Here is a 27,536-nt window from a genome sequence, read left to right as displayed (position 1 = left end):
TATCACTATATGTCACATGTTCTAATTATATATCGTACCATGTATGATACGATATGGAGATTGATCTTAATGATAATCTATTAAGATCAATATTATCTGAATACTATAAATAGAGCTACTGCTGAACCTCGTTCCTCAGTTCAGTTATGAGCTATATTAGTGATAGGTAACATTATAACCCAGTTAATACAATACCTATACTCAGTTGCTACTTATACAACCTGTGTATTGTAATATAATAGATCACAAGGAAAACTCACCGCAGTTCTACGTATCCTTAAATCAGATACCAAACTGCGTAGCTTACAATAACTGAACTCTTGTGATCTACAATTAACTCCTTTTAGGAAAAAGGAATTATTGAATAAATATATATCATAAATATATATATTTCTCTCCTTCTGGGTTCAAAGGAGAAAGAACTTTGGAAGGACTGTTATCCCTTTTGAAATCTCCCAAAGGGAAACATATACAATGTCCTACGCAAATTATCGTTATATGAAAGCAAGAGCAAAACGATGGAGACCAGAGAATTTGGATGGAATTCAAACATCAGACGAACATTTAATAAACCTTTTTGCAAAAATATTATCGAAGCATGTACCAGAGATAGGGAAATTCGATCCTAATAAGGATGTTGAAAGTTACATTTCAAAACTTGATCAACACTTTACTGAATACCCTTCATTATTCCCAAATGAGCATACTAAAAGACAGTATACATTGAATCACCTAGAAGAATTAGAGCAACAATTCGCTGAACGCATGTTTTCTGAGAATGGAAGTCTTACATGGCAAGAATTACTCAGACAAACAGGGAAAGTACAAGGATCCAACAAAGGTGATCGTTTAACTAAAACATTTGAAGGTTTTAGAAATCAATTGGACAAAGTTCAATTTATAAGGAAACTCATGTCAAAAGCAAATGTTGATGATTTCCATACTCGCTTGTTTATATTATGGATGCTGCCATATTCCTTAAGGAAATTAAAGGAAAGAAATTACTGGAAATCAGAAATCAGTGAAATTTATGACTTTTTAGAGGACAAAAGAACAGCCTCGTATGGTAAAACTCACAAGCGTTTTCAACTGCAAAATAAAAATCTAGGAAAAGAGTCCCTTTCAAAGAAAAATAACACCACTAATAGCAGAAACCTGAGGAAGACAAATGTTTCGAGAATAGAATACTCATCTAACAAATTCCTAAATCATACTAGGAAACGTTACGAAATGGTATTACAAGCTGAACTTCCAGACTTCAAGTGCTCAATACCCTGTCTAATCGATACGGGCGCTCAAGCAAATATTATAACAGAAGAAACTGTTCGAGCACATAAACTGCCTACCAGACCCTGGTCAAAAAGTGTGATATATGGTGGAGTTTATCCAAATAAGATTAATCGCAAAACAATAAAACTTAACATAAGTCTAAATGGAATATCAATCAAAACAGAATTCTTGGTTGTAAAGAAATTTTCGCATCCAGCTGCTATCTCCTTCACAACATTATATGACAATAACATTGAAATATCTAGCAGTAAACACACGCTCTCTCAAATGAACAAAGTTTCAAATATTGTCAAGGAACCTGAGTTACCAGATATCTATAAAGAATTCAAAGACATTACTGCAGAAACCAATACGGAAAAGCTACCAAAGCCAATAAAAGGGTTAGAATTTGAAGTTGAACTAACTCAAGAAAACTACAGATTACCTATCAGAAATTACCCGCTACCACCGGGAAAAATGCAAGCTATGAATGATGAAATTAATCAAGGATTAAAAAGTGGAATTATACGAGAATCTAAAGCCATTAACGCCTGTCCAGTAATGTTCGTTCCGAAAAAGGAAGGCACCTTGAGAATGGTGGTTGACTACAAACCTTTAAATAAGTATGTCAAACCCAATATATATCCGTTACCACTTATTGAACAATTACTTGCTAAAATACAAGGTTCTACAATTTTTACTAAACTTGACCTCAAAAGTGCCTATCACTTGATACGAGTAAGAAAAGGAGATGAACATAAACTTGCTTTTCGCTGTCCTCGTGGAGTTTTTGAATATCTAGTAATGCCTTATGGCATATCTACAGCTCCAGCACATTTTCAATACTTTATCAATACAATACTTGGTGAAGCCAAAGAATCACATGTAGTATGTTATATGGATGATATTTTAATTCATTCAAAATCGGAATCTGAACATGTAAAACATGTTAAAGACGTTCTACAGAAATTGAAAAATGCGAACTTAATTATCAATCAAGCAAAATGTGAATTTCACCAATCACAAGTAAAATTTATAGGGTATCACATTTCGGAAAAAGGATTTACGCCTTGTCAAGAAAATATAGACAAAGTCTTACAATGGAAGCAACCTAAGAATCGTAAAGAATTACGACAATTTCTAGGTTCTGTCAATTATCTTAGGAAATTCATTCCAAAGACATCACAATTAACACATCCACTCAATAATCTTTTGAAAAAGGATGTACGCTGGAAATGGACACCAACACAAACCCAAGCGATAGAAAACATTAAACAATGTTTAGTTTCTCCTCCGGTGCTACGACACTTTGATTTCAGTAAAAAGATTCTACTGGAAACTGATGCTTCAGATGTCGCTGTAGGAGCCGTATTGTCTCAAAAACATGATGATGATAAATACTATCCTGTTGGATACTATTCAGCAAAGATGTCTAAAGCACAATTAAATTATAGCGTATCGGACAAAGAAATGCTTGCAATCATTAAGTCTCTCAAACATTGGAGACACTATTTAGAATCCACTATCGAACCTTTCAAAATTTTAACAGACCATCGAAACTTAATTGGTCGCATTACTAACGAATCCGAGCCTGAAAACAAACGTTTAGCTCGTTGGCAATTATTTTTACAAGACTTCAACTTTGAAATTAACTACAGACCTGGATCAGCAAATCACATAGCTGATGCCTTATCCAGAATTGTTGACGAAACAGAACCAATTCCAAAAGATTCAGAAGACAATAGTATCAACTTTGTTAATCAAATCTCGATAACCGATGATTTTAAAAACCAAGTGGTTACAGAATATACGAATGATACAAAATTGTTGAATTTACTAAACAATGAAGACAAACGAGTGGAAGAGAATATCCAACTCAAAGATGGCTTACTAATTAACAGTAAAGACCAAATCTTATTACCTAATGATACTCAGCTGACTAGGACAATTATTAAAAAGTATCATGAAGAAGGTAAATTGATTCATCCAGGCATTGAACTTCTTACAAACATTATATTACGTAGATTTACGTGGAAAGGAATAAGAAAACAAATACAAGAATATGTACAGAACTGCCATACATGTCAAATAAACAAATCTAGGAATCATAAACCTTATGGACCTTTACAACCAATTCCCCCATCAGAAAGACCTTGGGAATCTTTATCAATGGATTTTATTACAGCTTTACCAGAATCATCTGGTTATAATGCACTTTTCGTGGTAGTTGACCGATTTTCAAAAATGGCAATCTTAGTACCTTGTACGAAATCCATTACAGCAGAGCAAACAGCTCGAATGTTTGATCAACGAGTTATTGCTTATTTCGGCAATCCAAAAGAAATCATTGCAGATAATGATCATATTTTTACTTCCCAAACGTGGAAAGATTTCGCACATAAATATAATTTCGTTATGAAATTTTCGTTACCATACAGACCACAAACTGATGGACAAACTGAGCGTACAAACCAAACTGTGGAGAAATTACTAAGATGTGTATGTAGCACACATCCAAATACATGGGTAGATCATATATCCCTAGTGCAACAATCTTACAACAATGCGATACATTCAGCAACTCAAATGACACCTTTTGAGATAGTACATCGCTATTCACCAGCTTTATCACCTTTAGAGTTACCTAGCTTTAGTGACAAAACTGACGAAAACTCTCAGGAAACGATCCAAGTATTTCAAACAGTTAAAGAACACTTGAATACAAACAACATAAAGATGAAAAAGTATTTCGATATGAAAATACAAGAAATTGAAGAATTTCAACCTGGAGACCTAGTTATGGTCAAAAGAACGAAAACAGGTTTTCTTCATAAATCCAATAAATTAGCACCTAGTTTTGCAGGACCGTTCTATGTGTTACAGAAGTCGGGTCCAAACAACTATGAATTGGATCTTCCAGATTCAATCAAGCACATGTTTTCATCTACTTTTCATGTTTCTCACCTAGAAAAGTATCGACATAATTCAGAACTCAATTACGCTACCATTGATGAGTCTGATATTGGAACAATTCTTCATATCCTAGAACATAAAAACAGAGAACAAGTACTCTACTTAAATGTCAAGTACATTTCGAATCTAAATCCGAGTACTATTATGTCAGGATGGACTACATTAGCTACAGCGCTACAAGCGGACAAAGCAATTGTCAATGATTATATTAAAAACAATAATCTAAATATCTGAGAACATATGACTTATCCTCAGATTTACATAGAAAATCTTAGGGAGGGCAATGTCAGCAATACTACACTACGCTATAATACACTACGTTGCGTATCACTATATGTCACATGTTCTAATTATATATCGTACCATGTATGATACGATATGGAGATTGATCTTAATGATAATCTATTAAGATCTATATTATCTGAATACTATAAATAGAGCTACTGCTGAACCTCGTTCCTCAGTTCAGTTATGAGCTATATTAGTGATAGGTAACATTATAACCCAGTTAATACAATACCTATACTCAGTTGCTACTTATACAACCTGTGTATTGTAATATAATAGATCACAAGGAAAACTCACCGCAGTTCTACGTATCCTTAAATCAGATACCAAACTGCGTAGCTTACAATATTAATGCTGATATTCGTGTATATTGCAGACTTTAAACTCATTAGCTTATGGATTTACAAAACCTGCATACATTTTGTTTAAATTATCAAAGCAGAATATCTCTGGAAATTAACTTTAAGACAACCTTTTAAACAATACAAGGTATTTGAAGAACTAATTTGGCATTGAACAACCAATCTTCATATCTGCTAGGGGAATTTAGTGAATTTAAGATAAAAAAAGCCTACAGCACCCCGGATTCCCATGTTGTCTCCAACCATAGTACTAACGAAGCCCTCAGACGCTTAACTGCAGTGATCGGACGGGAACTGGTGTTTTCGCCTAGGTATGGCCGTAGACAGTATGTTTGTAAAGTAAAATTATTTGAATATATATGCTTTTTTTGCCTATGGATGACTATACCCAAAGCAAATAAGAGGTCTAAGCATTGGTACACTAATTTTTTTTAGAAGTATATATGCCTCTAACTTCTAGCAGATTTCCAATTCTTGATTTCTAATGTCAGCATGCAGAATATATATTTTTTATATTGATAGTGTTTCGGTTTAATTAACACGGTTTAACAGGTTTATTAACATGCGATGTAATAATACATTAACTTTTACTACTAATACAATAAGTTTTAATCAATAGGTTATGTCTTCTGATAATGCATACTTTGTACTAAAGGAAAACAACGAATCCGCGTTCCACCAGATTTATTTCAGCATTCTTTTAATGAAATAGTAAATCTCATATGCACAAACTATTAGAACGAACGAAAACTAATTTTGCAGTGAATGTGTTACAACAACTGTTCCATTTAATAATGTTAGGCTACTCTACTTCTAAACACCTTGGATAAAGTAGAACTTAAACTTTTAATGAGTTTTCCCATTTTTTGGCACCAATTACATACTCAAAGGTAAAGCTGGTGTTTTTTATTGTAATATTCATGCATTAGCCATACTTAACGCAGTAGACTTATAAAACCTATTGAGCAAATCTGTTTACCTACTACCTACTTCAAATGTATCGTCTTTAATGAATTTTTTAGTTAAGTTGCTCTTAAAAAATATTTTTGTTAAAAACTTTTACCAATGAAGAGTTTGAAAGGGCGTCTGTTATTTTTAAGAAAATTCGTCTTTTTTTCGTTGTTGATTCTTCTATTTGCTCATGGGGCTTCTTCTTCCTCTTCTTCGTTTAATTATTTTGATAAAAGAACCAATGGTAAAGCAAACAATGAATTAGCTCTTTTTTCACCTACTGCTGATTCACCTTCCTCTGTGGATGGCGTATTAGAATTGCCATCGGCAGAGAATGTCTTCGCAGAATCTAGTCTTTATAATGCCTTCATAGTTGCTACTGTTGATGGATCATTGCATTCTTATGATCGAATTACCGGCCAAGAACTTTGGTCGCTCTTCACAAACGCTAATCCAGGTCTCTCATACACAAAAGATGAAAATTCGCTTCTGTCAAGTAAATTTTTAAGTCAATCAAATTTTAAATCTTATAATAGTACTCATGGGGAATTTTACAGTGATTCTACTTTAAACATCAGTTACTTATCTGACGACGATACAGTTTGGTTTGTAGAACCTATCGATGGCGGAATATTGTACGCTTTTAATTTACAAACTGGCTTAGTCAGACTTCCTCATTCAATAAAGGACCTCGTTCATGCATCACCAATCCGTCTGCTAAACAACAATGTATTTGTTGGTAGCAAAAACACTACGTTATTCACTATTGATGTTTCAAACGGGGATATTGTCTCTCAATACCCTTCAGGCCATAGATATGAAACACATCACTCTGTGCATAATTTAGGTACAAAAAGAGATTCTGTACCTTCTGGCGCAGACTCTGATTTATCATTTAAGGACCCTTCTGGTAAAAAATTGTCTGAAAGTTTGGACTTGCTTGATGATTTCAATTACCAGGTTACTGTTTCAAATAAATCGTTTGTTGATATTGCTAGAACGGAATATTTCATAACAATATATTCTGATTCCAATGTCATACTTGATTTGGTTTACATCGATTGGACACCAACTAAAAACGAAATAATGTATGAATCTTTTCATTCATCATCTTTTGATTCGAAACTTGCGCTTTCATCATATGACAGTTCGTTGCACATTGTTGATACCCATTCCAAGTTCATAAAACAGAACATCCCTTTGATGTCTCCTGCTGCCACAGTGTTTGATATCGTAACTTTACCTCACAACAAGAAGATAGACAAATCTCAAACACCTGCGAAATTTCCGACTTCTGTTCTGCTTCGACAACCGATTGACACATACCTAGAAACGATGTTTCCTCAAATTGCAAGAAACAAAACTGAACACGTATACATAAATCATATAGGTAATGCATGGTTTGCGATGTCGGAACGTCATTATCCTTTGGTATCACTTGCTCCGGAAGCTTCCTTCCTTTATTACAATGGATTTTATATTCCACTGAATAGTATTTTTGGACTTCATTCCCTAATGGCAACCCCTAAGCCTTTTTTTGCTTTGCCAGGACTTCCTGGTTATGATATTCCTTCTTACGTGGAATCTGAAGGCTCAACAAAAACATTACCTTCAATTGGAAAAAAACCTATTCCTTTACTAGATCCAAATCCTATTTCCTCTACGCCTATTTCTATCACATTTTGGGTTATAATGTTCCTAAGTGTGTCTTTTACAATTGTTACCTTCTTTTCCATTCTTAGGATTCGCTCTTCTGAAGTCAGACCGTTAAAATCTCAGAAAAATACGGTTTCTATCAATAATAAAATTGATACTTCAAAACGCCGGCGTAAAGGCAAACGAAGAAAGAGAGTTAGCGATGAGCATTCGGCTTCTTCTAACTTCAACGAGATAGAAAGCCAGGCGTCTTTTGAACAAAATCAAACATTGGATATCTTGAGTGAAAATATTGTTGAAATTCAAGACAAATCAACTGATCCTTTACAAAAAAGTCTCGATAGCAGCCTAAAAAGTCATCTTCCTGAGGCAACTGTAATCCAAAACACTGATGGTTCAGTGACTGTAAACTCATTGACTGTTTATCCTGAAGTAATTGGTTATGGTAGTCATGGTACAATTGTTTATCGTGGTGTTTATGAAGATAGGGAGGTAGCTGTCAAGAGAGTTTTAATGGAGTTTTATGACTTAGCATCAAGAGAAATAACACTTTTACAGCAGAGTGATAATCATCCTAATATCGTTCGTTATTATTGCAAACAAAAAAGTGACCAATTCCTTTACATTGTCATCGAATTATGTAAATGCAACCTATCTGATTTAATCGAAAAACCAATTGCTTATGATGACCTATTCAAATCGATTGATCTAGTTTCATTGCTATATCAAATAGCTTTTGGGGTTTCTCATTTACATAGTTTGGATTTAGTTCATCGTGATTTAAAGCCACAAAATATTTTACTTGTTGTTAATAATTCGCCAAATCTTTCCAAAACTCGAGTCAGGGCTCTTATTTCCGATTTTGGATTGAGCAAGAAGTTAGATTTTAATCAAAGCAGTCTTCGTAATACCACTTTTGAGGCAGCCGGTTCTTATGGTTGGAGATCTCCGGAAATTTTAAGTGGTTCCCTGTCTCAACAATCGAAAGAAATACAAGTGAAAACTCGTGAAGGTAGAATCCGACAAGCTTCCCACGCTACTGATATTTTTGCCCTCGGTTGTATTTTTTATTATACGTTAACTGGTGGGATGCACCCGTTTGGTTCCCATTATGATTGTGAGGGCAACATTCTTAAAGGAAATTATTGTTTGGTACATTTGCAATCATTAGGAGAGTGTGGTGTGTTGGCCGCTGATTTGATTGAGGATATGATTGCATTTGAGCCAAGCAAGCGTCCTACAATCGAAGTGGTTTTGAATCATCCGTTATTTTGGGACTATGCCAAAAAGCTTGATTTTTTAATTGATGTTTCTGATCGATTCGAAGTTGAAGAAAGAGATCCACCTTCTCCGTTACTTCAAATGCTTGAAAACAATTCGAAATCTGTGATTGGAGAAAACTGGACAACTTGTTTACACTCGTCCCTAGTTGATAACCTTGGTAAATATCGGAAGTACGATGGTTCCAAAATTCTCGACATTCTTCGGGTATTAAGAAATAAGGTATTAATTTAATGGATGATTATTTTACTTTTACTAACTTCCTTTTTTAGAGACACCATTATCAAGACTTACCGGAGTCTGTGCGTCGTGTACTCGGCGATTTACCAGACGGATTCACAAGTTATTTTGTTGAAAAATTTCCAATGCTTTTATTGCATTGTTATCATTTGGTTAAAGATGTCCTGTACGAGGAAAGTCAATTTAAACGTTATCTAGAGTATTGACGTTTACATACTAAATTCTTAAAGTCATTTTATATGTAATTTAATCCTTATTTATTATGAAATACATTCATTTATAATTCACCTTCTTCTCTTTTTGGTATAAACAAGATATCGTTCATCTAATACTCGTATTAAGTCCAGATTCATATTCATAAATATCAATGCTAGTCTCGTTTATGTTTAATAAATAAGTTTGTCATGCAAATCAATGCAATTAAGATTATAACAAAAACAAATCCGACAATTGGTAAAACGCTTTTGGGTAAAAACCCAAGCAGCAATGGTTCTACAACTAAATAAGGTTAATATAATTTTTTCTTAAACTCTATAAAACATACCTAGCCGTAAAGGAACTAATGGTGGTCTTTTCATCAGACTTTCATTATGAGAATAAAACGAGGCATTGATTTCCACAATAATATGAGTTATATTGTAATTCAAAATTATGTCTGAAGGATACTAGTAAATTTATTGTTAAGACCTTGAATAAATTGTCATTAATGCTTACCACAGCTGGCCAAGAAGCCCTTATTTGGTATTTCTGAAGCGGTTTTAAGCCACACACAGAAAATGTGTATTTTGATTGTTGTGGAGCACCAGCCGCTTGTGGGATCGTTGGATTTGGCTTCAACAATAGAGGAATTGAAGAGTTGTTAGACAACTCAATATCACAAACAGAGTTCGAGGTCAACAGTTTATTAGAATCTCCAGTTTCTACGTTAATAATCTCCGTATTTGCTATTGCAAATGAGGGCAAGAAGAAAAGAAGTACGAATATAAGCCTGAACTCTCGCATTCGGAAAAACACAGGTCAAAGCAATTCCAAGTATTTGGTTCTTAGTCAGAGATGAAACCTTATGGATTTATTAATTATTATCTCTGTTTAATATAAAGGATGGAATGGTTATTCCAATAATTCATTACCGATTGGATGTCAAGGAAGAACTAGTTGGTTAATGTGCTATTCCACCACATTCGTAAATGGAAGTAATACATTACAGCACAAGCATTCTATATATCTAAAGCTGTTATTTAATTTCAAAAAGAGGAAGGATCGTGAACTGTCAGATCTTACTGATCATTACACTCAGTTTTCAACCATTGCATAACGAACCGTCTACCTGTTCATACAATTGCTCAAAACATGGCAGTTTTACTGAGAGATAAGCACATAAGTTACTTACACGATATTGGAAATGTAAGCGAAAAGAAAATAGTTTAATAATTCAATTTTCTTACAAACAGCGAACTGATGAGCTGGATTTCTGGTTGAAGGAGCATTTACACGTCAGCGCAATATATTGGAGTTGCATGAGCTTCTGGCTATTGAAGAAGAAAGATCAAATTGACAAAGAACGTATTGTATCGTTTCTGTTGTCTTGTTTGACAGAAAGCGGTTAGTTATATTACTGATACTGAAATATTGATACGGGCTGCTAACAATGAGTTAGGCGGATTTGCTTGTTATCCAGGACACGATGATCACATTACGAATACAGTATACGCTGTACAAGTTTTAGCAATGTTGGACTCTTTGCATGTCGTTGACAAAGATAAAGTTGCTTCTTGTAAGTTTCTTTGTATTTGTACATGCGATCCTTAACTAATTTATAAATAATTAGACATTATTGGCCTACAGAACGAAGATGGTTCTATGAAAGGAGACCGCTGGGGAGAGATAGACGCTAGATTTCTATATTCTGGAATAAATTGTCTGGCAATACTAGGTAAATTGGACTATCTTAATAAAAATACTGCCGTGGATTGGTTAATGAAATGCTATAATTTTGATGGTGGGTTTGGACTCTGTCCTGGAGCTGAGTCACATGGAGCGATGGGTATGTTTAATTTCAAAACCCAATTATTGACCTAATAGTTTTTACCTGTGTTGCCGCTCTCAAAATTCTCAACAAGTTAGATTTAATTGATGAAGAATTATTGGGTTGGTGGATTAGTGAACGGCAAGTTAAAGGAGGTGGATTAAATGGTCGCCCTGAAAAGTTACCTGATGTACGAAGATTGCTCTTTGTCTAGCATGTTTACTAATAGTTCTAGTCCTGTTACGGTTGGTGGGATCTCTCACCGTTAGCAATTATTGGAAAATTAGATTGGATAGACCGTAATCAGCTTATTGATTTTCTTCTAGGTACACAAGATGCAGACAGCGGAGGGTTTGCAGACCGAAAAGAGGATGCCACAGACGTTTATCACACATGTTTTTCTCTTGCAGGATTATCACTATTACAGTTTCCAAACATAGAACCCGTTGACCCTCGTTTTTGTCTGCCTTTAGAAGTCACTCAAAAAATGAAATTATAAATGATGCATTATTACTACCACATAACCATAAATTAAAAAAATAAAAACATAAAATATGTACTTTCAGAAAATTGGCTTGCGTTCTTCTCGTTCCTTTTCAACGATACGACGCAAACGCTTTTCTGTTTTAGCTTTACCTGAACCTTTTCCATGAAATTGATGAGACAACAAATATTTGTATGCTTCTTTGGGACCAAGTTCCACACCAAACTCGTCAACATACTTTATGTCCACCTGAGGTTTATAATCATGAAATTGTTCAAGCTCTATCTCCGCAATTTTTTTATCCCATCTTTCATTTTCTTTTTTTGCATACTGTTCACGTTCCTTCTGAGTCATTTTTTCAAATTTCCCGCTGAGACGATCTTGTTCTTTTTTCTTTCTACGTTGCTCCTCCAGTTCAACTCTGGCTTGCTGTTTTCTGGCAAACCATTTATTGTACTCTTCTTCTTTTTGTATTTTCTCTTTCGCTTCATCCGACACTTTAATTACGCCTTTATTCCGGAGAAGGCTTAGAACTGCACCAACATTGTCAGAGACAAGTGGCTCATCTTCTGCATTCTCCTGCTGCGTATTGGCTTCTTCGAGAGTTGCAGAAATATCAACCGAGGTGTCTTCCACTAAAGCATTACTTTCTTCAGTTGGAGAACTTCCAGTAATACTATTGGTATCGTTCAAATCTTTGGAATCTTCAAATGCTTGTTCATTTATGGAACCAAGAGCTTCTCGATTTTCAGTTTCCTTTATGCTATTAACAAAAGCACGCGTATCATCAAATATTAAACCGGAAGCCGTGTCCGAGTCCGTCATATCTGTGACTTCTTCGGCATTCTGCAATTGCTCAGCTACATCTTCTGGCTTAAGTATTTTCGCTCTTTTTTGAGCTAGCCTCCTCTGCATTGCAATTGACTGTTGCAAATCATCATCATCAGCAAACGACTGTGTTTCTAATTCGCGCATACGCTTTTGAATCTTCATTTTCTTTTGTTCTTTGAAAATAGCCGAATCTTGCTCAACTGACAGATCACTGTTACTCTGACCATTCGGTAGCACGAAATCAGATGGGTCATTTTCATTTTCATTTTCTGCATCAAGTTCTACTAGACGCTTTCTCCGATCAGACTTTGACTTTTTCTTTTTTGACTTCTTAATCTTTATTTGTCGATAATCTGATTGTTCGCTGCCAGTGATAGTTGGTTCAACGAAAGAGACAAGAGTCCCAAAAGTTTTTTTATTATCAGATTTATGTTTTTCTATAGTAGAATTAACAGTGAGACTATTTTGTGGACCAATGGTCGTAAAAGTATCTTCAGACGGTTGATCTGCTTCCGACTGTTGAAGAAAATCATTCTCATCTTCATACGGTTTGTAGGGGTTATCTTCCTTCCTTTCGTTTTTAGTCTTCCGCTGGACCATTTCAACATTTTCTAATAGATCATGATTATCTTCGTCTAATATATCAGCATCTTTCAATGTAAGGACTAGACCATCGTTCTTGTTTAAATCTTGAAAACCGTGTGCTATTTTCATTCCTTCTAATGAGCTATTCACATTGGGACCAGCATTTTGCGAATGTAGAGTGGATCTTCTGGGGGCGTCATTCTTCGCTTCAAAATTCAATCCATTGCCATTTTTATTCAATGAGGAATTACGCATTTTGAGTATCCACGCTCGAGTATCGTTAGCATCGATTTGATCATCCTCTTCTGCCAATGTTTCAGCGAGTGTTTTTCCTTGCGTTCTGCGTCTTCGTTCATTCTTTTGCCGTAATTTTTCAAATTTGCTTTTCAGTTCTTCTTCTTTCTTCCTATTTATTTCCTCCTGCTCTTGTTTCTTCCAATTTTCATAGGCCTGTTGTTCTTGATCGACATACGAAGACTTGACTGAAGCATCTGAAAGTTCTTTCTGAGGTTTTTCTTCTGAAATATCTAAGGGTTTGAGGCCTAGCGAAATTCTAATTCTATTGGTCTCCTCAATAGAAATCGATTCAGAGGCGCCTGAATTCCCAGACATTATACTAAATCCAACAGCAAGTGACAGACTTTCAAATGCTGATAAATAAATAATAATATGGATTTTTAATAAAAAAATACACTAAACTTGCAACTGACTCAAGGATATGAATAAAATAGGAGAATGGCGAAATACACGAACCGTAATATTGTTTCAAATAATTTACTTAAACTCTCATTTATATCTCACTAAGCTATTTTAGCGTACTTTCAAAAAAAGTTGCGTTTCCTAGTATGCGTCCGCGCTTGCTAAGGAATAATAAACAAAATACGTTAAAAAGAGAAGAGCAATTGAGGCGATACGTATATGAAGTATACATTTTCCAACAAGCAAGGATTCGTTATGATACCTATTATACGGCCTGGTCTAGTTGTAAAAAGATTACAAAGTCCCAAAATATTTTTAACTTTATGGAAAACTTGTTATAATGTAAAAACTTATTCCACTGAGTCTATAAAACAGAAGAAACCTCAAGATTTAAATTGGCCCACATTCCTGAAATTAAGAAAAAGCAGAAGGATTTTTGAAACCTTAACTTCTATTCCTACTGCACTTACCGGACTAGGATTAGGATCCGCCTATTTTCTTACGCGTACTGTTGACCCTACCATGACTATTATGGGTCTTGATCTATTTACTCTATATGTTATTGGAACTATTGCATCCGGAGGGCTTGGATGGCTTTTGGGCCCTAGTATAGGTAGAAAAATATGGACACTGCTTCATAAAAGTCAAGCGAGACAAATTGCAGCGGTACGTTCATTCCCTTAGATAATAGGGGTTATGTTAGCATCTACGGACTATGTTTTCTGAAAGTATTCTAATATATTTAATTTTTTAGAGAGAACAAGAATTTTACCGTCACTTGGTTAAAAACAGGGTTACACCTCAAATGGAAAGCTATTCTAATCCTATCCCAGGTATGCTGTGAAGGCTGCGTCATGATTGATGTCTAACTCTTAATTAGATTATTACGGTGAGAAAATTTACTCCCTTTCTGTATGTGATATGTGTTATCTACTCATTTACTTTGTACACTGATTACTAACTTTTATGCAAAGGACTATCGACGTTGGTTGAGGGATCAGAAGGCTTACATACAACGGGCATTTTGGCGTACAAGCAATCGTTAAATTAGAAGTGTTGAAGTGATAGCTTGTCATATAGAATTGTGGATGAGGTTCTTTTCTTAACACGATAACTAAAAGGATACAGAAGCATTGCCGTATCAGTATTTGTGAAAAGAAGTTCATCTATTGAAATCTGTATAGTCTCAACTTATAGTACAGACTTTTCTCAAGCAAGTGTTTTTGTCCATGTGTAGAGAAATTCTAGTAATGATTATCTTAATTATAATTTACCGTGCATACAATTTCTTACATAATTTGTTGTACATGTCACTCCTGCTATTGAATTTTATCTTTTGCAACAAGCTTTTGCCGTCTGTTCTATGATTGTTGTACAACTGACATGGTAAAACCATTAGAAGCAGATATTAGAAGATTATAAATATATAACATTTTTGTTTGTAATGCATGACATGCCAGTACACAATTTTAATAACAATTAAAAAATGCATTGGTTCAATTTATAAATTACAAGACTGAAACTGATCAAATAAAAAGAATATAGCTAAACCTTTGAAAACATAATTAATAGTTTACAGTATCAGTTTTAACTTGATTACTCCTCCAAAATTCAAGAACCTTTATGTGTAAACATTAATATAGTTTTGATGTAATAAATTAGCGAAGGAGATCAAATGTTGTTTCGCTGCGCGCTATTTGTAGGATTCGTAGGTTGAAAACGAGGCAACCTTGTATCTACCACCTAACGGAAGTAAACAAACTAGTGAGGGCAATTCATACATTTGAGTTAGTTAAAGCGAACTAACTTGAATTATTTATTATTTGTTAAAGGATGACTTCGGCTCTTTACTCTGGTGGTGGAAAATCTGCAGGATCATTGGAATCGGCACTTGATGAAGAACGTCTCGAAGTTTTACGATGGATGAAAGAAAGAGAAGAAAAAAAGCACCGTCAGCTAGCACTTCAATATGATCCAATAGTTCGAGATTATTGCCTGGTAAAACATGGTGATAGCGGGTACAGAATGGATAGCAGTTTAATGACATCGTTGCCTCACAGCAGAAATCCTCCAATTTTCGAAGCAATTCAGGGAGAACAGCCTTCTGATATTGATACTTTAAATTTGAAGAAAGTGAAGTCTGGTCCAACAAGTCCAAGTAGCATCGACCGCTTGTCAAGTCCAAATGCTAAAGCTGGCGATATTTTAGCTTCTTCTTTGTTTTCTTCTGGCTCTCCACCTGACACTACCCGTAGGAACTCCACATCTAATTTATCCTCAGTATCCACTAATTCAGACAAAAGTCGCACTATTGGTAGTAATTACAATATGTTGCAATCAACAAAATCAACAGCTAGCCAAAGAAGAATGTCAGATAGTAGCACACCTTCTACTACAAAATCTAAAGAGAAAATTTTCTCACCCAAAGCCTTGTCTTCTCCGACTCAAGGGGCATCTTCCAACGTTACACCGGAATCACCTCCAGAGAAACCAATTCCATCGTTTGTTTTATCTCCTCCACCTGTTTCTGCTACCAATGAAGCTAACAAACTTTCTGATATCCAAACTTCCTCTCCATCTCAAGATATCCCTGCTAAACATTTGGAACCTTTGCATCTGAATCGCTCGTTGAGTTCTTCTCCCTCTTCCGAAGATTCTGATTTATCATTATCTTCTGATTCTGATGATGACGAGAAAAAGCAACCTTCAAAATCGGAAAAAACATCGAGTATGTCAGTTTCTATTAAGCCTCCTAAAATTATAAGGAAGGGAAGTAAGGAGCAGAACAGAATTGCAAAAGAAAAGGCAAGCGGCGCGCCTCTTACAAAAAGTAAATCTCACAATGATACAAGTACGGAATATGACTCAAATTCTTTACGTCGCTCTCGCTCTAATCCTGCATTTGCCAACGACGATACTGTTCATCCCAATACAAGCTTTGTATCGTCAAATATCAATAATTGGTATGGTTCTGATTTGGAAGAGCTTGAACAAGACGTTAAAACTGCTAAATCAATGAAGGTAGACATTGGACCTACCAGATGGATTCCCACTGCTAATCGTACTATTCGTTGTATTCGTCGAGGTGATTTTCAAACTGCTGCTAGTTCATCAAAGAGAAACTGTACGTACTTCCTTACCTTAGATCTTTCCTCAGAGAGTCTTCATGCCGCTGAGTGGGCTGTTGGTATACTTCTTCGCAATGGTGATACGTTAATTATCGTAGATGTCATTGAATGTGACGATCCTAGTGCTCGCGCTGTAAAAGATCGTATGGAGTCTGAACAATTAGAAACTTTGGAGAAAATCACCAAGTACATTTTGAAGTTGCTTAGCAAAACGGTTTTGGAAGTCGAAGTAAACATTGAAGTTATACATCACGAAAAGGCCAAGCATCTAATTATTGAAATGATTGATTACATTGAACCATCCTTGGTGGTAATGGGAAGTCGTGGTCGAAGTCATCTCAAAGGTGTATTGCTTGGTTCTTTTAGTAATTATCTCGTAAATAAGTCGAGTGTTCCGGTGATGGTAGCTCGCAAAAAACTCAAAAAAAATAAGCAACGACTGGGAAACCAATCTCGTTTAGCTAATAACTTATCCGATGCGATTGTTGACGAAGTGGGTCGCACACCATAATGCTTGTTTGCTGTTGAACCGTATTACTTTTCATTAAAAGTGGCTAGTTGGCTCTGATAAGTGGATAAGGGATTGAAAACTGCATTTTATAAATGTTTCTTTCTGTTGACGTGTCGTGTAAGTAAAACACAGTCTCCTTTTAACATTTCTTGTGGTGTCTCAAATGTCGAATAAATTATTTACTTTTGCTACTACTTTTACTTCCCTTTGAAATAGCGTACATTTTACTTACTTGTACGTTTTAAATTTATCGATTTATTATTTTTATGACGGAGTTTTATTATAGATTCTTTCACGACATTGGGTTTCTAGTTTGAACCATAAATGATTACAGTTCCAGTTTATGATTTCAATTTTTCACTTAGGGCCCCCGAGATGGATCCAAAAGTTACATGTTACAACGATTTATAATGAATTAATTTTTTGTTTGCTTTTTTTTCCCGTAATATATACATTTTTTTACTTGATTTTATTCAATATATAAACAAGGATTAACGTACGTTTCAATTTCTAATGGAGACATTTGTTGATTTTTATATGTTAATTTACTTAAATATAATGATAGTACCGACAATTGTTGAACATTACTGAAATCTTTGTTGAATAATGCAGAGCATTCACATAATTATGCCATTCTCATCTGCTAAATTTAAAAAAAGCACATATTATTCATAAATTTGAATTTATCTGCGAATTCCGTTTACTAAAGCCAATTATGAAAACAGGATATATTAGCCAGAGTACTAAACATTTGAAAAGCCTATTAATGAAGGAAAGTGGGGTTAATCATAAACGTGAATGAAATCCATCGTAACTTTCATTCCACAGTTGAACGTAAATCAAATATGTTAACACCAGATTTGGAATTCGATACCAAACACTTTGTGTTAACAAAGAGTCATCAAAGACCTAATTCTTCTTAAAAGCATCCCCAACTTCTTTCGAGGCAAGAATTTCCTTCACCGATTGTTGCAATGCATGAGGAGCATTGCGCAACAATTCGGGATGATGCATTAGTACTTCCTCAACGGAAACACCGTCCTCTTGAGCGGTTCTAACTTTGATGTTGCCAAGTAAGGAATTCAATTTATCTTCCTCTTCATCGACAGAAGGAAGAGCGGACTCTTCTGCAGTGCCTGACTTCTCAACTTTCGAGGTGAAAAGCCTAGCATGTGCATAGGAAGCTCTGCCCAAACTAATTGGTAATATTCTTGTTGCATTGAAAAGATTAAGAGAGCCAAATAATCGAATACCGTTTAGGGAATATCTAATCATTGTGAAGTTCAAAGCTATTGTCTTCTAAGGTATTGAATAATTAAGGTATGTAGTTGGTGGTATTGGTAGGCGGTTTTCGAGCCACTTCAAAACGTCAACACGTCAGTATTATGTCAACGTCATGGAAATTTAAGCTTGTTATTAAGCGAAAATGCTTTTAAACAGTTTTAGTGTAAACATAAATATATACATTGTATTCGCGCGAAAAAAATTGAACTGCATTTATCTATAAATCATAACTCTTAAATGGTAAAACTATAAATTCTAAATAACTTTAAATCCTGATAGACAAAACTGAAACAGAGACTCAACAAACACCAATGACATCAACAAAGAATTCGCCAGAAAAAAGAAAGAGTAAAGCGTTTTATATTATAAAGAAAATAAAAGGAAATAGTTTAAAAATATTCGACAGAACGGTTCTTAGATCAGGTTGATTAACTAAAGCCAAAACCAACACCTGACCTTACTGCGGTTAATAATTTACTAAACATTGGTTAGATTCAATGAAAATAAGCTTAAAAACTTACTCTCTCAACGTTTGCTTTGTACTATACATCGGCAGCTTTAAAAGGTTTACACAAGTACTATAATAAATACGTTAGTAAAAACTTATAGATGCAGACTACAATAGTCATAACCTACCTTGCAGTTGGTAATCGTGTTTCATCTTCCCCATTTACACGAATACAGAAAGAAGGCATAAGCGCTTTAAATCCCAAAATTGGTGGACGAGCAACGCTAGTAACAAACTTAACAAAGCTTCTTTTGTCTTCTTCTTCGAACTCTCGTAAAACTTCCCAAAATAAAACAATAGTAGGTGAATTTGGTTCGTAGCCTCCAGCATAAACGGTATGTCGGCGTAAATCGTCAATGTCAATCGGTACAGGATCACCACCAACTAGTATTTGAATTTCACTTTCATGAAACATTGCTAACCAGTGTGGATCGATAATTTGAGTGAATCCGTTGGTAAACGCACGACATTGTCTAGATAGCCTTGCATTTAAATAATAATTGGAAACCAAATGAATATACTGTAAACGATTTTCATTCGTAACCGAAATGTTGCTTCCATTTGGAATTAGGTCAATTACGTTACGAACACCAAACTCTTCATGAACAACCGTAAAATTGAGAGCCATATCATTTTCTACGTCTCCATCGTAGTTTTTAAGAAATACCAATCCTTCATATAAGTTTGGATCAAGGCTAGTAAGATCGTCAAAATAACTTGGATGCCCAAGCCATTTAGCGACAAAAAAAGATGCGAACGCTGCATCAATCTGAATCCCTTCGTAAATGCATTTTCCAATTAGCATCCCTAAAAATTCATAACAGCGCAATCGTTCAACGTCTTGAGCATATGCATGAGTATTTGGATATAACAAATGAGCCTTTGTCTCACTAAAAAGCCCATAATTAATGTCAAAAACAGTTTTACATATACTTGTTAAAAACTCCTTGGTAAGACCACCTCCATCGATACCTTCTTCAACAACACCATGTTCATCTACAAATGTAATTCGAATAGGACCTTTAAGTAACTTCCCAAAATTGTAAAAAGCGTCAAATCCATCATCGAAAATACGATTTCGACGAATAACTGCATGTTTTAGATGACCAAACGGCTGGGCATAACCGTTAGCTTGTTTATCTAAAAGAAGTAGTTGCTGAAGCAAATGAATGCGAAAATGGAAGGGAAGGAAAAAAGAACAGTTATTTAGGATATTTAGCCTTGGTCGGGACTCGCTGAAGTTATCGAATTTGTAAGTAATATTAATTTCCGCTTCAGCATGTGAAGCCAACTCTGACTCTTGTAGTGCATTAGCTTCAAATTCATTCAAATTGAAATATTCACTCATCAAAAAGAAATCTTCCGGAAGAAATTGTTTTCTTGAATTTATCCTATATAACTGTTGTAAAAGGGAAGTTGACGAGACTCTTAATTGAGAAATATCAACCACAGATTTACAGTCAACATCTTTAGCAGCTTGAACATCCCAGTACAAACCTAAAACTAGATTTTTCAAAACAGTACAAAACTCAGCCATAACTGGATAAAGCGGATTTTGCTTATCGTTATGAAACTCATCGTCGATCATGGTAAAAAGCATGCGTGAGTAAACATCAATTAGTAATTGTAGTTGAAACCAGTAGCCGGAATCATTTTTTAAGACATTTTGAACATCAAACTTCTTATGGAACAATTGATAAACAGGCGATTCGGAAAACATATCCCAAGAAAAACGTGAAAAAGAACGAGTCAATGAGCCTTCGTTAGTTTCTACTAAGGATATATACATAAGAATTGATGTTCGGTTGGATGGAAAAAGTTTTATCATGGTTGCATAAAAATGTGACATAGCTTGTAAAGTATTAGATGACACTAATTTGAAAGCTTTTGTTATAAAAGTAGAAGATATACATTCTGCAAACGATCGCTGAACTATACCAGATTGATTTGCGTAATTTTTAGAAAAATGTTTAGCAACCATTTGAAGATGGCTATAATAATTTTGGGAAAATGCGTTTTCATCGTCTTCATCATCGTCAACATCACTGACCACTTGGATTCGAGAATTTACAGATTCTCCTGAGAAAACATATAGTGCATCTAAGATATAAGAGCAGAATTTCCATAAAGAACTGTTTTTGTATTCCGTGTGCAACAAATGAAGACAGTTTCCAGCTAAAGAGAAAACTTTTATCATCCCCAAATTTAATAAAGAAGAAATGCAGGCTTCTTCGGATAATTGCAAAGACGAAGAGAAAACTTTATCAATTATTAGATCTGGTGGTATACAGTTTTCAATTGAGCTAAAACAGTCCGACGCAAGGACATGAAATAAAAAAGCCGAACTGCTATTTGCATTCTCATCAGTTTTAGAGCTGACAGGTGTAAGTAAAGATAGAGACATAATATCTTCAAGATTAGTCATATTTTGTTTAGGGTATATTTGAGCATAAAAAGTCATAACAGAGTCATAATACGTAGATAATTCAGAACTTTTAAGGTAAGGCGCCACGTATGCCAAACAATGAAGGAGAGATGTTTCGGCAGATGTATCAGTACCCTCTATCCTATGTGAATTAATAGAACTGACTAAGCAATTTAGTAGCAAAGATGAAAACCTCTGCCATAGCCAGGAGTCATTTGAGTTGGATAACGTCTCTTGTACTTTTAATATTTTCACTTTTAGGTGGCTTTTTGGTGTATCATCCATTCCATTCGATAGAGGAATTAAATTTTCCAGCCAAACCAGTATATTATGCGCAACTTGAGAAACAAATGGCAAGTCGATATCAGGCTCAGCAAATAAAACAAGAAGAGAAATAGAGCATTTTATATCTTCCAAAGTATTGAATCTGATAGATGTACGCCCTGATTTTGTGTATTTGTATATCCAGCGCTCCCGGAAATCTTGTTTAAATTTTCGCCTAGCTAAAAAACCTCTAGACAAGGATTGAACGGCAACAGAATTATTTTCTGCTTTTCGTTCTTCTTCTCGATTTTTGCGCTCCATGGCTGCTTTTCGCAACAACTGAGCGCGATCGTTGGAGACACGTTTTCCCCCGAGATTAACATTTCTTTTGGCTTTAAACGTTCCTTCAAAACTTAAAGGCATTCTTCAAAAATTTCTTATATCAATGCGGTTTTTAGGTATCAAATACAGAACTCACAAGTGTAAAAAAGCAAATATAAAAATCAAACAGCCTTACACTCTAATAAGGCAAAGATTTTATGAAAGACTTAGAGAAAATAGAATTATTAAAAGTTTAAAATCTAACCGTTTAGTAAATTATAGCGTTTTAAGAACTTTCGAGATGATTAGGTAAACAAGAACTGCTGGTTTAGCGCATGAGTAACGGTTATATTAATTGAAGTTGGAGGCAAATATCGTCCATGTGAAAGGGTTAACCATGGTACTCTATTCATTATGATGAGAAAAGTAAATTGATCATAGGAGATGTTTTAATTTCTCAATCATAAAAAAAGAAGTATGCTTCAAAATTTGATTGCGTGTCAATACTGATACATGGCACCTCCACCTACATGTTCAAAGTTCCTTTTTTTCCATTGTAAATAAATAACTGCTTATGTTTAAGAACCAGTTTGGTTTGTAGAATTTGAAAAGCTAATTATTTTATAAAATAGTTCTCAGCAGGTATTTATAAATCCAGCACCGATTATCTGATTTAAAGGCATTTTATCACTGTGTATTGGAATTACTACGTTGTTACAAATAGTTACTGTTTATCAATTTTTTACATTTCCAGAATAGGGAACGAATTTTTTTAATTTTACCTAATTCCTCATGTTTTATTCCACCACGAGTTGGTTTCAGAAAGCAACACTTGCAATTGGAATAGGAACAACACTTTACGTTCTATTTAAGGATCTGGTTCGGGACCAAGAAGCAAAAAGTGAATCAAAATCAAGAAAGAAAGTTATGATTCTAGTGGATGAGGTAAATATGTTAAACATAATTTGCTAATTATTTGATTATTAACTTTTATTAGACCACTAGTGAAGAGGATATTAAAAAATGGAGTGACTACGATCTTTTCCTTGCTTCCCGTTCTACTTTGCTTTCAAAACATACCTCCCGATTAGAAAGTTATGTTTCTCATCCTTCTAAAGCTCTTCGGTGTGATGACCCTGATAGTATTCTCACATTCCTAAAACATCTAGATATTAATATCTTGGTTTGGAATGCTCATTGGTCATCTGAACGTTTAAAAACTCAATGTGAAAACCTTGTTTACATTTTAGTGGAATAAATAAAACGTGTTGAACATTTACAAATATTTGTGACATTATTATTTAAGTACCGACTAGTAAAAATGACTGGACTATAAATACTGGCTCTCCCACAAGTACATGTTTTCAAAAGCAAACTACATGATGAAACACAATATTATCAAATTTGTCAAAACTCAAAGCGCCATAGATATTAGTATCTAAAATTAACCCAAAAAAAGCAAAGCATTCAATAATCTACTGAAATCTAATCTTAACTTGAAAGATTTCTACTGATTTACAGTAATAAACAAAACGACTCGCCTGTGAAGCAATATATCAATTCAATATAAATTATCCAACCGGATTTTGCATTTCAAGAAACTATAGGCTAAGTGGAACAAAGGTCCTCGAAAAAAAAACATAAAATGCAAAATAATATCCCTGTGAAACGAATAAACACCCATTCGTCAAGATAAAAGTAAATAAACTATACTAAATTTCCAACAGGCTTAACCCTTATTTCTTCCAATAGTGAAAACTTTCATAGAAATGTCATTCACTACTCAGTGAAGCCAGGCTCTTGATCAACGAATTCTTGCAAAACCCCAATAGCTTCGTTGACTCTTTCATTAAGAGCGGAGTCATCCTCAAGTAACTCCAATAACTCGGAATTAGGCATCTCCAACAACATACCGGTAATTTTACCAGAGAGTTTTTCCTCACGAACGAAAACCTTAGGGTAAAGAAGCTCACCAAGGACCTGCTTCCTGCTTTCCTCTGGAACGGCAGCCAAATCAGCAGCCGTGAATCTTTCAGGCATGCCAGGGACTGCGGGAACAGCTTCAGCTTCAGCAGGACCAGCAGAAGGAACGGAACCAGGCATCATCATAGGACGGCCTTGAGCGGGGACGGGACCGCGAGCGTTCATACCGGGATAGCCAGGGGCGGGACCTCCAGCAGGGAACTGAGTGGGCATGCCAGGATACATAGGCATAGGGCCATTATGTCCAGGAACCATAGGCATACCACGACCATTGACGGCAGCAGGAATAGGATAACCACCAGGACCGTAAATAAGAGGACCAGTGGCACCATATTGAACAGCGGGAATGCCGGCAGCAGCGGCAACTTGTTGTTGTAAACGGAATTGGTTACGCGCCTGGATTTGAGCCTCCAACTGACTACGGCGAACCTCCTTACGTTGAGCCAAAGCAACGTAAAGGGGCTTACCAGCAAGCATACGCTGGTTCATCTCAGTAACAGCCTTGTTGGCCTCCTCAGGAGTGGTGTAGCAAACGAAACCGAAACCCTTAGACTTGCCTTGCTCATCGGTCATGATCTTGGCAGAAGTGATGGTTCCAAAGGCAGAAAATTCAGCCTTAAGACGCTCATCGTCAACCTCGTCCTGCAAGTTTTTAATGAACAAATTGACACCTTGATATTTGTTCATCTTCTCAAGCTTCATTTGTTCATAACGCTTACGAAGCTCCTCTTCGCGCTCATGCTTCTTTTGAGCACGACCAACATAAAGCTTCTTACCCTTGTACTCCTTGTCGTTGAGCTCATCAACGGCCTTTTGAGCACATTCGTGGTTGGCATAGTTGACGAAACCAAAACCACGAGGTTTGTCATTCTGATCCTTGACAAGAGAGAGAGAGGTGATCTCACCGAATTGACCAAAGAGGTCGGAGAACTCTTGTTCGGTAATTTCGGTGTCAAGGTTCTTAATGTAGACGTTGGTAAAGTTTGCCTTCAAAGCCTCAACCTTGGATTGACGCTCACGGCGGCTAACATGATGACCGACATAAACCTTTTTGTCGTTCAAAAGCATGCCATTGACATGCTCGATAGCAGCATTGGCAGACTCGACCGAGTCAAAATGCACAAAACCGTAACCTTTAGCATTACCTAACTCATCAACAGCAACCTTGCAGGACAAAATCTTACCAAAGGCGGAGAAAGTGTCGTGTAAAGCCTTGTTGTCGATGGCAGGATCCAAGTTTTTGATGAAAACGTTACCAGTACCCATTTTACGCAAGGATGGGTCACGTTGAGACCACATGATGCGGCAAGGACGTCCTTTGATGAGAGTATAGTTAAGCTCATCCAAGGCCTTCTCACCATCTTCCATATTGTGGAAGTTGACATAGGCATAACCCAAAGAACGGCGAGTAACGGCATCACGGCAAACACGAATACTTGCAACGGGTCCAATACTGTTAAACAGCTCAAAAAGCATAGCCTCAGTGACGGAGGGATCGAGCTCACCAACGTACAAGGAAGCACTGGTGGGAGCAGTGCCAGAGGGAGTGGCAACCGAACTAGCATTAGTAGGGGTAGAGGTAGACTCGGAGGGTTCGGCAGCGGCTTCAGGCTCCTCTGCCTTCTTCTCGGGTTGAGTTTCGGTGGAAGGAGTGTTGGAAGACTCCTCCTTGGTAGAAGACTCAACAGCCTCGTTGTTGGTATTTACATCGCTCTCAACGGCGGCATCAGCTTGCTTCTTAAGATCCGTGGAAGGCATGGCGTTTTCAGAATTTTAAAAACTTGGGCTTTTATGATATTTTTCGAGATTTTTTTAAATTTATAGGTTTTGTGGTTTGCGAAGGAAGGAATGTGTGGTGGGCGAAAATTTAAATCACAGCACTGTACTCCGGTATCTTGAACTCCGAAAGAAAACCCAACTTAATAAATAAAATGTGAGTACACTACGTAAAGTAAGGCAGAAATCAAAGAATTACCATAAAAGAAAAGGCAAAAGAAAACAAAGGAAAAGGCGAAAAAATTTTTGGAAGGAAAAAATATGGAATTGCAGTGCAAGAGTGCTTGTTTAAATTTTGGGGAAAATTTCGATGAGATGGGGATTTCCTTTCTACCAAAACAAACAAGGAATCTCAACGAAATGTCGTAAATATACTTTAATAAATGAGTTTCTACAACTACAGTATAAGGAATAGATTTGGTATGTGATATCGGCACACTAAATAGGTTATTTGAGACACGCACAAATGGTAGGCAAAAGAGTAAAAGGAGGTGAAATTCCGAACAAAGAAAGCACAGGGATTAGGATAGACGTGTCATAAAAGCAAAACAAAGAGTGGAATTTTACGGGACAATGTATGTGAAATTTTATGTTGGCAGGACGACAGAGTATTATAGGAACTTGACTATGCATATGGTTCAATTGAACAAACAGATAAATCGTAGAAAGATTATGAATGTGTGTATAAAAAATCAATTGGGTGGTAGAGAATAAGTTGGAAATTTTTATTGCAATTGCTTTTAATTTTGTTTTGTTTTGATTTCTTTTCTTTTCTCTCTTTTTTTGTAACTAGACTATAACTGAAAAAGACTATCGAAACAGTGTTGGAACGAGATACATAAAACCAAGTTGTTTACATATACGATTATGATCATGAGACGACATTGAGTACGCTATTATTTATTTTTTTGCCTTGTTTTCCTCTTATAACTCGTTATGTCGCATTTCGCATCTCTCTCATCGCCAAAATCTTGAAACTCAATTTAACACATTTTACCGTGCTTACGCTATTTACAGCATATCGAAAAGCGACGACAACTTTGCGCAGTACGGAAATTTAAGCTTGAATGTGTCGAATATGGATTTGCATGGGCGACACAAGCGCCCTTTATCGTATATGGGGACAGTAAGCGCAGATGATGTAAAAATGGAAGTGAGTGACAAAGTTGGGGGGACGAGGGGATAGGAAATCATGAGGAAGTTTAGCGCTATCCAAGGCACCCCAATAACCCTTCCATGGACGTAAAGGTATGGGTAAGAGCCGAGCGTGATGGCAAGTGTAAAAGATAGCAGGAGATAGATTATGGGAGAAAAAGAAAATGAGGACGAGCAATTTATAAGCGGTTAAAAAAAAAAAAAAAAAAAAAAAAAAAACTGTCTCAGTAAGCAATGGCGGATATATATAACCGAAAAAGGGTAGATAAAAAGGAAAAGGACAGGAGAAAACGAAATGGGCAGAAGCGAGAGCCAAAAGTGGCCGAATGGAAAAGTGGGTTAGGGAAGAGGAAGAAGGGTTTCCGTACTAGTACCTTAGTTACTTGTGAGTAATGAGTCACTAATAATAATAAAAAAAAAAGTAGCGCTCGAATCGGTATTGGAATTGAAAGTGTTGCGCTTTTTTGAGGCAATGTCTCAACCAATCGTACCAAACTCTCAATAATTTTCAAGTATACGAACTATATCACTTTGTA

At 35.8% G+C, this 27,536-nt stretch overlaps 11 protein-coding genes, 12 long non-coding RNA genes and 1 other non-coding gene across 24 annotated transcripts, besides 2 other annotated features; 14 read left to right on the top strand and 10 right to left on the bottom strand.

Moving 5' to 3' along the window:
• Nucleotides 1-308: part of an LONG TERMINAL REPEAT that runs on past the window's edge.
• Nucleotides 169-1,026, bottom strand: SPOM_SPNCRNA.2692. The gene has a single exon (NR_192060.1). It is a non-coding gene; the product is annotated as a non-coding RNA (long non-coding RNA).
• Nucleotides 475-4,591, top strand: Tf2-2 (retrotransposable element/transposon Tf2-type; the record flags this gene model as incomplete). Its single annotated transcript, NM_001018817.3, has 1 exon — nt 475-4,591. The coding sequence occupies one exon, from the start codon at nt 475-477 to the stop codon at nt 4,474-4,476; it is 4,002 nt and encodes a 1,333-aa protein (NP_593385.2). The 3' UTR covers nt 4,477-4,591.
• Nucleotides 1,129-1,994, bottom strand: SPOM_SPNCRNA.2691. The gene has a single exon (NR_192059.1). It is a non-coding gene; the product is annotated as a non-coding RNA (long non-coding RNA).
• Nucleotides 4,527-4,875: an LONG TERMINAL REPEAT.
• A 223-nt stretch (nt 4,876-5,098) lies between these two features.
• Nucleotides 5,099-5,213, bottom strand: SPOM_SPRRNA.53. Its single transcript, NR_151439.1, has one exon. It is a non-coding gene; the product is annotated as a 5S ribosomal RNA (ribosomal RNA).
• A 660-nt stretch (nt 5,214-5,873) lies between these two features.
• ire1 (serine/threonine protein kinase Ppk4) lies at nt 5,874-9,309 on the top strand. Its single transcript, NM_001018816.3, has 2 exons — nt 5,874-9,002; nt 9,053-9,309. Exons 1-2 carry the CDS (start codon nt 5,958-5,960, stop codon nt 9,224-9,226), a joined length of 3,219 nt encoding a protein of 1,072 aa, NP_593384.1. The 5' UTR covers nt 5,874-5,957; the 3' UTR covers nt 9,227-9,309.
• On the bottom strand, nt 6,725-8,811 carry SPOM_SPNCRNA.555. Its single transcript, NR_150924.1, has one exon. It is a non-coding gene; the product is annotated as a non-coding RNA (long non-coding RNA).
• On the bottom strand, nt 9,217-10,186 carry pga1 (GPI-mannosyltransferase II complex subunit Pga1). The gene is made up of 3 exons (NM_001356020.2): nt 9,735-10,186; nt 9,565-9,685; nt 9,217-9,518 (listed from the first exon to the last, which is right to left on the bottom strand). Exons 1-3 carry the CDS (start codon nt 10,020-10,022, stop codon nt 9,391-9,393), a joined length of 537 nt encoding a protein of 178 aa, NP_001343070.1. The 5' UTR covers nt 10,023-10,186; the 3' UTR covers nt 9,217-9,390.
• SPOM_SPNCRNA.2690 lies at nt 9,805-10,076 on the top strand. Its single transcript, NR_192058.1, has one exon. It is a non-coding gene; the product is annotated as a non-coding RNA (long non-coding RNA).
• Nucleotides 10,187-10,337: 151 nt separating the features above from the next.
• Nucleotides 10,338-13,812, top strand: ptb1 (geranylgeranyltransferase type 2 beta subunit Ptb1). Its single transcript, NM_001018815.3, has 6 exons — nt 10,338-10,424; nt 10,472-10,622; nt 10,678-10,794; nt 10,849-11,064; nt 11,103-11,236; nt 11,282-13,812. Exons 1-6 carry the CDS (start codon nt 10,371-10,373, stop codon nt 11,543-11,545), a joined length of 936 nt encoding a protein of 311 aa, NP_593383.1. The 5' UTR covers nt 10,338-10,370; the 3' UTR covers nt 11,546-13,812.
• snu66 (U4/U5/U6 small nuclear ribonucleoprotein complex subunit Snu66) lies at nt 10,763-13,693 on the bottom strand. Its single transcript, NM_001018814.3, has one exon. The coding sequence runs from the start codon at nt 13,556-13,558 to the stop codon at nt 11,609-11,611; it is 1,950 nt and encodes a 649-aa protein (NP_593382.1). The 5' UTR covers nt 13,559-13,693; the 3' UTR covers nt 10,763-11,608.
• A 59-nt stretch (nt 13,813-13,871) lies between the features above and the next one.
• pam17 (putative TIM23 translocase complex-associated motor subunit Pam17) lies at nt 13,872-15,105 on the top strand. Its single transcript, NM_001018813.3, has 4 exons — nt 13,872-14,311; nt 14,400-14,478; nt 14,526-14,557; nt 14,620-15,105. The coding sequence occupies exons 1-4, from the start codon at nt 13,901-13,903 to the stop codon at nt 14,689-14,691; spliced, it is 594 nt and encodes a 197-aa protein (NP_593381.3). The 5' UTR covers nt 13,872-13,900; the 3' UTR covers nt 14,692-15,105.
• Nucleotides 15,106-15,390: 285 nt separating this feature from the next.
• On the top strand, nt 15,391-18,766 carry dbs2. The gene has a single exon (NM_001356019.2). It carries the CDS (start codon nt 15,479-15,481, stop codon nt 17,282-17,284), a length of 1,806 nt encoding a protein of 601 aa, NP_001342825.1. The 5' UTR covers nt 15,391-15,478; the 3' UTR covers nt 17,285-18,766.
• mug143 lies at nt 17,803-18,614 on the bottom strand. The gene has a single exon (NM_001018811.3). It carries the CDS (start codon nt 18,557-18,559, stop codon nt 18,194-18,196), a length of 366 nt encoding a protein of 121 aa, NP_593379.1. The 5' UTR covers nt 18,560-18,614; the 3' UTR covers nt 17,803-18,193.
• hul5 (ubiquitin-protein ligase E3) lies at nt 18,611-22,430 on the bottom strand. Its single transcript, NM_001018810.3, has 3 exons — nt 19,205-22,430; nt 19,090-19,146; nt 18,611-19,045 (listed from the first exon to the last, which is right to left on the bottom strand). The coding sequence occupies exons 1-3, from the start codon at nt 22,186-22,188 to the stop codon at nt 18,997-18,999; spliced, it is 3,090 nt and encodes a 1,029-aa protein (NP_593378.1). The 5' UTR covers nt 22,189-22,430; the 3' UTR covers nt 18,611-18,996.
• Nucleotides 20,062-20,353, top strand: SPOM_SPNCRNA.2689. The gene has a single exon (NR_192057.1). It is a non-coding gene; the product is annotated as a non-coding RNA (long non-coding RNA).
• Nucleotides 20,469-20,770, top strand: SPOM_SPNCRNA.2688. The gene has a single exon (NR_192056.1). It is a non-coding gene; the product is annotated as a non-coding RNA (long non-coding RNA).
• On the top strand, nt 21,318-21,563 carry SPOM_SPNCRNA.2687. The gene has a single exon (NR_192055.1). It is a non-coding gene; the product is annotated as a non-coding RNA (long non-coding RNA).
• SPOM_SPNCRNA.2686 lies at nt 21,881-22,441 on the top strand. The gene has a single exon (NR_192054.1). It is a non-coding gene; the product is annotated as a non-coding RNA (long non-coding RNA).
• Nucleotides 22,442-22,599: 158 nt separating this feature from the next.
• Nucleotides 22,600-23,369, top strand: SPOM_SPAC57A7.15C (uncharacterized protein). Its single transcript, NM_001356018.2, has 2 exons — nt 22,600-23,031; nt 23,084-23,369. The coding sequence occupies exons 1-2, from the start codon at nt 22,879-22,881 to the stop codon at nt 23,342-23,344; spliced, it is 414 nt and encodes a 137-aa protein (NP_001343069.1). The 5' UTR covers nt 22,600-22,878; the 3' UTR covers nt 23,345-23,369.
• SPOM_SPNCRNA.2685 lies at nt 22,904-23,315 on the bottom strand. Its single transcript, NR_192053.1, has one exon. It is a non-coding gene; the product is annotated as a non-coding RNA (long non-coding RNA).
• Nucleotides 23,370-23,470: 101 nt separating the features above from the next.
• Nucleotides 23,471-25,906, bottom strand: pabp (major poly(A) binding protein Pabp/Pab1). Its single transcript, NM_001018809.3, has one exon. It carries the CDS (start codon nt 25,825-25,827, stop codon nt 23,866-23,868), a length of 1,962 nt encoding a protein of 653 aa, NP_593377.1. The 5' UTR covers nt 25,828-25,906; the 3' UTR covers nt 23,471-23,865.
• SPOM_SPNCRNA.2684 lies at nt 23,477-23,735 on the top strand. Its single transcript, NR_192052.1, has one exon. It is a non-coding gene; the product is annotated as a non-coding RNA (long non-coding RNA).
• SPOM_SPNCRNA.2683 lies at nt 25,328-25,746 on the top strand. Its single transcript, NR_192051.1, has one exon. It is a non-coding gene; the product is annotated as a non-coding RNA (long non-coding RNA).
• Nucleotides 25,868-26,208, top strand: SPOM_SPNCRNA.2682. Its single transcript, NR_192050.1, has one exon. It is a non-coding gene; the product is annotated as a non-coding RNA (long non-coding RNA).
• The last annotated feature ends 1,328 nt before the right edge of the window (nt 26,209-27,536 follow it).

Source organism: Schizosaccharomyces pombe (genome assembly GCF_000002945.2).
Source record: "Schizosaccharomyces pombe strain 972h- genome assembly, chromosome: I".
NCBI lineage: Eukaryota > Fungi > Ascomycota > Schizosaccharomycetes > Schizosaccharomycetales > Schizosaccharomycetaceae > Schizosaccharomyces > Schizosaccharomyces pombe.
Note: the sequence above shows the minus strand (reverse complement) of the source record. Positions and strands in the feature narration are given on the sequence as shown.

Bases quoted from the DNA above. Each gene is read 5' to 3' on its own strand.
- pga1 (NM_001356020.2), bottom strand. From the start codon at position 10,022: ATGCGAGAGTTCAGGCTTATATTCGTACTTCTTTTCTTCTTGCCCTCA. The intron at 9,686-9,734 runs GTAAGCATTAAT...TAAATTTACTAG, and splicing joins GGGCTTCTTGGCCAGCTGTG to TATCCTTCAGACATAATTTT. The intron at 9,519-9,564 runs GTATGTTTTATA...AACCTTATTTAG, and splicing joins ATTAGTTCCTTTACGGCTAG to TTGTAGAACCATTGCTGCTT.
- ire1 (NM_001018816.3), top strand. From the start codon at position 5,958: ATGAAGAGTTTGAAAGGGCGTCTGTTATTTTTAAGAAAATTCGTCTTT. The intron at 9,003-9,052 runs GTATTAATTTAA...TTCCTTTTTTAG, and splicing joins TTCGGGTATTAAGAAATAAG to AGACACCATTATCAAGACTT.
- ptb1 (NM_001018815.3), top strand. From the start codon at position 10,371: ATGGCAGTTTTACTGAGAGATAAGCACATAAGTTACTTACACGATATT. The intron at 10,795-10,848 runs GTAAGTTTCTTT...ATAAATAATTAG, and splicing joins CAAAGATAAAGTTGCTTCTT to ACATTATTGGCCTACAGAAC. The intron at 11,065-11,102 runs GTATGTTTAATT...TTGACCTAATAG, and splicing joins TGAGTCACATGGAGCGATGG to TTTTTACCTGTGTTGCCGCT.
- hul5 (NM_001018810.3), bottom strand. From the start codon at position 22,188: ATGCCTTTAAGTTTTGAAGGAACGTTTAAAGCCAAAAGAAATGTTAAT. The intron at 19,147-19,204 runs GTAGGTTATGAC...TATTTATTATAG, and splicing joins ACACGATTACCAACTGCAAG to TACTTGTGTAAACCTTTTAA. The intron at 19,046-19,089 runs GTAAGTTTTTAA...ACCAATGTTTAG, and splicing joins ACAAAGCAAACGTTGAGAGA to TAAATTATTAACCGCAGTAA.
- pabp (NM_001018809.3), bottom strand. From the start codon at position 25,827: ATGCCTTCCACGGATCTTAAGAAGCAAGCTGATGCCGCCGTTGAGAGC.
- mug143 (NM_001018811.3), bottom strand. From the start codon at position 18,559: ATGATTAGATATTCCCTAAACGGTATTCGATTATTTGGCTCTCTTAAT.
- dbs2 (NM_001356019.2), top strand. From the start codon at position 15,479: ATGACTTCGGCTCTTTACTCTGGTGGTGGAAAATCTGCAGGATCATTG.
- snu66 (NM_001018814.3), bottom strand. From the start codon at position 13,558: ATGTCTGGGAATTCAGGCGCCTCTGAATCGATTTCTATTGAGGAGACC.
- SPOM_SPAC57A7.15C (NM_001356018.2), top strand. From the start codon at position 22,879: ATGTTTTATTCCACCACGAGTTGGTTTCAGAAAGCAACACTTGCAATT. The intron at 23,032-23,083 runs GTAAATATGTTA...AACTTTTATTAG, and splicing joins TTATGATTCTAGTGGATGAG to ACCACTAGTGAAGAGGATAT.
- pam17 (NM_001018813.3), top strand. From the start codon at position 13,901: ATGATACCTATTATACGGCCTGGTCTAGTTGTAAAAAGATTACAAAGT. The intron at 14,312-14,399 runs GTACGTTCATTC...TTAATTTTTTAG, and splicing joins AAGCGAGACAAATTGCAGCG to AGAGAACAAGAATTTTACCG. The intron at 14,479-14,525 runs GTATGCTGTGAA...ACTCTTAATTAG, and splicing joins CTATTCTAATCCTATCCCAG to ATTATTACGGTGAGAAAATT.